This window comes from Coturnix japonica, chromosome 1 (assembly GCF_001577835.2).
Source record: "Coturnix japonica isolate 7356 chromosome 1, Coturnix japonica 2.1, whole genome shotgun sequence".
NCBI classification, from domain to species: Eukaryota; Metazoa; Chordata; class Aves; order Galliformes; family Phasianidae; genus Coturnix; species Coturnix japonica.
In genome coordinates this window covers 128,569,452-128,575,533 of record NC_029516.1, presented here as the reverse complement: position 1 = coordinate 128,575,533, position 6,082 = coordinate 128,569,452, and the positions used below count along the sequence as shown (strand labels likewise).

General features: G+C 38.4%; 1 protein-coding gene across 1 annotated transcript in view; it reads left to right on the top strand.

Moving 5' to 3' along the window:
* Window positions 1-357: 357 nt before the first annotated feature.
* TPP2 (tripeptidyl peptidase 2) overlaps window positions 358-6,082 on the top strand; it is a 55,553-nt gene continuing 49,828 nt past the window's right edge. Inside the window, exons 1-4 of the mRNA XM_032442690.1 lie at window positions 358-363; window positions 423-484; window positions 2,374-2,468; window positions 3,842-3,944. Coding sequence (XP_032298581.1) covers window positions 358-363; window positions 423-484; window positions 2,374-2,468; window positions 3,842-3,944 — 266 coding nt within the window. The remainder of the gene's footprint in view (window positions 364-422; window positions 485-2,373; window positions 2,469-3,841; window positions 3,945-6,082) is intronic.

Genomic DNA, 6,082 nt, shown 5'->3' with positions numbered 1-6,082 from the left:
TTTTTAATATATTTGAGAACCAATACATTTGTGAACTGTTCTTTCCTCCTGTTTCCAAAGAAGAAGTACAGAAAGAGTAAAATTTCACCAAAACTCTCTGATGAACATCTTGAGAACTTACCATTACAACCACCCTGACCAACCCAGACTGATACATTCAGTAGCGTCCAAAAACAAGCTCACGTATTCCACTCATATTGTTGCCTTTTTATTTCTTTTAATGTTTATAATAAAAATGAAAGAAATAAAATAGGTTTTGTTGTTTGTACTCACTAACAGTACTATATATTTTATGAGGGCTGCTCCAAAAGTAATGCCTCCTGTTTTATTATGTTGACCTGTAATATGGAGGCCAGCATGGTGGTACGGCAGTAGAGATTGAACCTTTTCATTAACATCCTGTTTATGCTGTTATGCCACAGATGGCAGCAGAGAGGCTGTCTGAGAGAATGGGGTGTGACATGGAAATGCATATGAAGAAAAGGTATGTCATTGTTTCTTACCATCCCATTAGTCCTTGAGTTGTAACGAGAATAGATTCTATAATTTAGAATCCATATGCTGCAAGGATGCTTCCTTGATGCCATATTCCAAAACACATTCCAACTTTACCTCTGCTGAAAATGTACCAGATATGTGCAGCTGTGTATAAATTACTGGAGATTAAGCAAACAATACCATAGAAGTCATAGGCTATGTTGCTTTTTGTCGCCCATTGGAAAACATGAAAATGTCCATTACATTGTACAGGGTCCTGTAGTTTTCTCCTATGCTTCCTTTTCTCCATAATGTGCCATGACTGCCTCTATGCCCTTAAAGACAGTCAGTGAAATCCCCACTCAGGCCTACTAATACACTCTGTTAATTTCCCTATATTTTTTATGAATGCAAGATGTAAAGTGTTAATACATGCTGCCACTAGTTTGTATGAAGTTTGTAGTTTCTTGAGTTCAAACTCAACTATAATAAGAAGCATTGTCTACAGAAAAGTTTGCATATATTTTTGTTGGCTTACTGCACAGTTTCTGGCTAAGAAAACAGTCTCAAATACTTCATATATTTACTTCTAAACAAATGAAGCATTTCTAAAACATAAGCTCCTGAGTTCTACCATTACAAATATGAATATATCTCTTATATGCATACAGACATGTGATATATTTTTCAGGTTCAAAAGCTTTAGTGTTTAAGCAGCTTGTAAGGATGTATGCTTTACATTCCAGCACAAATAAGCTTGAGTTGCTGTACTTAAGACTATAATATTGCAACTTGCACAAGAGTATTTACCTTCATAAATTTGAAATGAAACAAAGCTGTGATGTCTTACAAAATCCAACCAATTAAAAGCATAAGAACACCCAAATGGCTTTCATATAAAATAATGTCTGCTGCAGCGCTGAACTGCTTTGGCAGTCACCCCGTTAATACAATATTCCTGTGATTGCATAAATTTAATATAACAAAAATTAGTGTGAAATCACATGGATGAAAGGGGTACTTACACTAAGCAAAACTAATTTTGATCATTACATTAATTACCTCAGAGGTTACACCCACACATCCACTTGCAGCAACACGTATGTCCTTGTGGTCTTGCCAAGTTCATGTATAAATGACACAGGGAACAAGGGACATCAGCTGTCAACTCCTAGCTAAACCTCTTGGATTCCTCTTGCTGACAGTGGGTTTTGGATGTCATTTACACACTTCATGAGTTAGTTACAGTGATATCAACTTTTGCCTGAGAATCTTGCTTACTTCTTTTTCCATAATCTTTAGGGAAGGTTGCTAACCATGGTTGGTTTCCTCATGTGAATAACTTTGTGACTACAACCTTGCTGTAACCTTGCTGTCATCCTCATCTTACAAGTTTGAGTTTTCTTCTGAAGAGTCATTCATGCTGTGGTCACATCAGAGCTTCGGCTGTCTGGTTCCAGACCCATTCCCTGCTATTTACACCATTGCCTGCTGTTAGTCATGGGCTTTGCAATCTGTATATAATGTCCTTCATCTTTTGGTTGACATTGCAGTTTCAGTTGGGTTTTCTTGCTGTTGTTGTTGCTGTTTTTTGATGTTGTTGTTTTTACATACATAGATTTCCATTAAATATGTTATATTTTTTTTTATATTTCTGCTACAAATCTCTGCATCCTATGCAAGAGGAAGTCTGATAAAAAGTTCTGTTTCAAGGTTCAGAGAAACATAAGAAGTGAATCTGAGCACCTCTAGAATTAGCAAGTACATATTTTTTATCCAACAATTTCTTTGTTCAATTGCACAGCAATGTTAAAGAGAACCCTACAGCTCTCAGTCACATTTGACTTACACTAATGAAGGCATGCTTGTCTCAGTTTCATTTATGTTCTTAAACAGAATGCGTTACCTTCGCTTTGAACAGAAGACTGATCATGGAGGCCACATTTGCCAGACACTCATTATTTTGTTTAACGCCATTGCAAACCTCAGCTGTAAGTTAAACTTATAATTCTCTCCAATTGCTTGCAGTGCTTGCATTGTTCCTCGCTAAATGCATTTCTAATCTTCTCAGAGAAGATATATTTCAATAAATCGCTTTGTAATTGGAACACAATCTCCAACAACTTGAATAATTCCTGGGAAGGAATGCTACCAATAGCGTCAACTGCCAGCTATGTTTGGCAGTGGTCCTCATTGCTTTTATGGCTGGAGGTGTGCCAAAGCCCAATACTCTCTGAACAATTCTTTGAGATGTTCCACATGAGGAGGTCTTCATGTTTAATTGCACATTTCCTTATTTGCAGATATTTGATGTTACAGAGGATTTGGATTTAGCAGAGTGTGACAGCCCTGTACTGAAATCACAAGTGCAATATAGCAGTTGCAATACAATGTTGAATCACAACACAAACATAATTTCCATTACTGGTCTCTGTATGGTCATCATTACAACACTGGGTGTCCCTACCATGGGAGAGGTACACATGGGTTGAAACCAGATCAAGGCTGTAGCTCTCCTCAATTTTTATTTATTGGCTGTTCAGCTTTTTATACCTTGGGTTTTTCTGGGTCGACAACACCCTTCTCCACCCACGCTGCTTCTCTCCACTAATTATCTCAAGGAAGGCTGTTTACACAATCCCAAAACCCACTGGTACACTTGGATACCTAAAATAAAAGTCTTTCTCAACACTTTTTGAGCTGAGTTAAGCTTGTTAAGCTTTCTTTATGATAACAGGTGGTCATTTCTTATATTTGTCCTTGAGCTGATGACCCAAGCACATCTCCTCTGAGACTTCTTCCTACTCCACACTGGTGAAACCTCACTTGGAGTCCTGTGTCCAGACATGGAGTCCTCAGTACAGAAGAGTAATGAACCTGATGAAGTGCAACCAGAGTAGGGCCACAAAAATGATACAAAGGATGGAACACCTCTCTTCTGAGAATAGGCTGAGAGAGTTGATAACAGCCTGAGAATGCTGAAATGTGGAAGACTCCACATCACTGGAAACATTCAAGGTCAGGCTGGATCCGGTTCTGAGCAACCTAATCCCTGTTAATTACATGGGAGTTGGACTAGAGGACCTTTAAAGGTCCCTTCCAACTCAAATGATTCCATGACACCATGACAAAAGGTCAGCATACTATTTTATTTTTGTCTCTATTCTCAAGGAAATAAATGGTTAAAAAATCAACTATACCTTTAATTTTGTATCAGAAGGCACTTCAGATTACCACTATGTAATGTGTTTGAGGTTGAACAGGTACTGAATGCCAGTTGCAGCTTTTTGATCAGGTCAATGTCTGGCCAATTGAACTTCATCTTCTTAGTTTTTCATAACTAAACAGTTCTTTGAATGTGCAGGTGGGAAACTGCTCCTTCTGGATCTTTGTCGATTTGCACTCAAATGGGACTCACAAGAGCCAGTGCCATCAGAAGACAATAGAAAGGAAATGACCAGATTCAGGTACATCTTGCTGTCCACCTCTTACTATCTATCCCCACTATAACTTAAAGAGTTAAATACCAAGCTAAAACCACCTCATTAAGTTGGAATGGGGAGGGACATTTACTGAGGACCTTGGTAATTAATAGATTCACTCAGAATACTGAAGTCCTTCCATTGCCTAATACGATTTTATCAAAAGCCTTTGACCCCAGTTTAACTAGTATACTCATTCCTCCCTTAAACATGTTGTAACTAAGGCAAGGTTGAAAGTAGACATGAGTGGGTGAAATCTTTAATTGGAGACCAAGGTAATTGCTTGCAAGAGGTCTTGTACTAACTCCAATTGATACTTTGCATAGAGTAATTCATCTTAATTAAAGAAAGAATGAAAATCCCTGTACTCCATCCATGTCAATGCCTGCACTAGTAAGATACTGGGTCAAGTTGTCTCTTGTTCACTTTGGGACTCTTCCACACAAAATAGAAAAGGCTCCTGTTGCAGCTAGAGTGTTCTAGTTTGCAGAAAGATTCAAGCTTAGACAGAAATGAAACCTGAATCCAAGCACTGAACTTCTGGGTGAAATTTCAAGTGAAAGAGGTGGTGAGTATCCTCAACATTCTTGCCTGAAGAATGTTAGGGTTGCATGTGAAATCAAAGGGGATTTGTTGTTTGTCCTAACAGGCCTACACAAACAAGGTAGAGAATGGCTATGTACTGTTGAGATTGAAGAAGCTTTGCTGATTCTCAGAATTAGACCTAGAATACCATCAGCACTGTTTGGGGTAGCTTTAATGCTAATCTCAGAATCACACTGTCCCACAACAGCAGTGAATCTATAAACAGTGTTTTTGACACTGGTGGAACATGTTGGCCAACACACATGATGCACTGTACTCAGTAATGTTCTGAGAGATACCTATCCCACGTATTGTCATCTAGTGTTCTGGAAGCCACTCTGCAGCTGGAAAATGTGCATGAAATTTGCCATCCTCAGAACCGAAGCTGGAAGGAACACCACCTGTCTACAGAAATCTAGTTACCTGTAGATGTTTAGATGTTGCAAGAGCTAAAACTTATTTCACAATACAAGAGAAATATTTAGGGGAAATGAAGCTATAGTTTTCATTGATTTCAAAGGCAAAGTTGCAAATCATGTGCAACTTTGAAAATCAGGGTCCTGGAATGTGACAGCTGTTGCATACTCCTTCCTTCTGGCTCAGTCCCCAGATTCCCATACAAACAGCTGAAATGGCTCCTAATATGGAGATGTGAGCCTACTTAATACAGCAAATCCAGATGATCTGCTGCATAAACTTAGATCCCAAGGGGAGTTAAATCATTATTTAAATGACCAAACCATACTGTGTCAAGAAGTTACGTGAAAAACTCTTCTTTTGAGTTTTCAATATGGCAGCTGTACTTTTGTGGAAGAGCATCATTATTACTCATAACAAAACACAGTTCTGTTTATTACATAAAATTCAAGAACTTAGACACAGTAATGTGAATCAGAGCTGAGAGTGGATACTACCATAAAGAAAAAAAAACATACATATATATTCCAGAATTAGTGGAACAAGCTGTACAACCAAAGGAAACAGAAGAAACCTGAGAAGCTTAGGATTAAACATAAAATTAAAAAGGAAAATCTGTATGTGCAGAGCTGCAAAGGTTCAGTAAGATAAACAGCCTTAACCTTAACTCTGTGCCATCACACACAGTAATGATATTAAAATAGGGTTATGAGTTTTAAAGACTGTAAATTAAATTAAATTTACCTTCTTTTCTCTTATTATTGTTTCAATCTGTTAAAAGATGTTTGGCACACCTTCCCTGGAGCCTAATTTTTCCTGCTGAACCTGTTCTGCTGTTTGGCAGTGCGCATCACTGAGCTATAGGGTACAGTTAATAGGAACTGCTCATTAGACGGTTTGTTTGCCTCTGGGACCCAGGCAACAGAACAGAAATTTTCAGCTAGCAGTAAGTATGTCTCCAACCTGCAACATACAGCTTGTGTATTGAATGGGATATAAAGCATTACACAGAATCACAGAATGACCTGGGTTGGAAGGGACCTCAAGGATCATGTAGTTCCAACCCCCCTGCCTGGCAGGGCCACCAAACATACACATTTACTAGATCAGGTTGCCCAGGG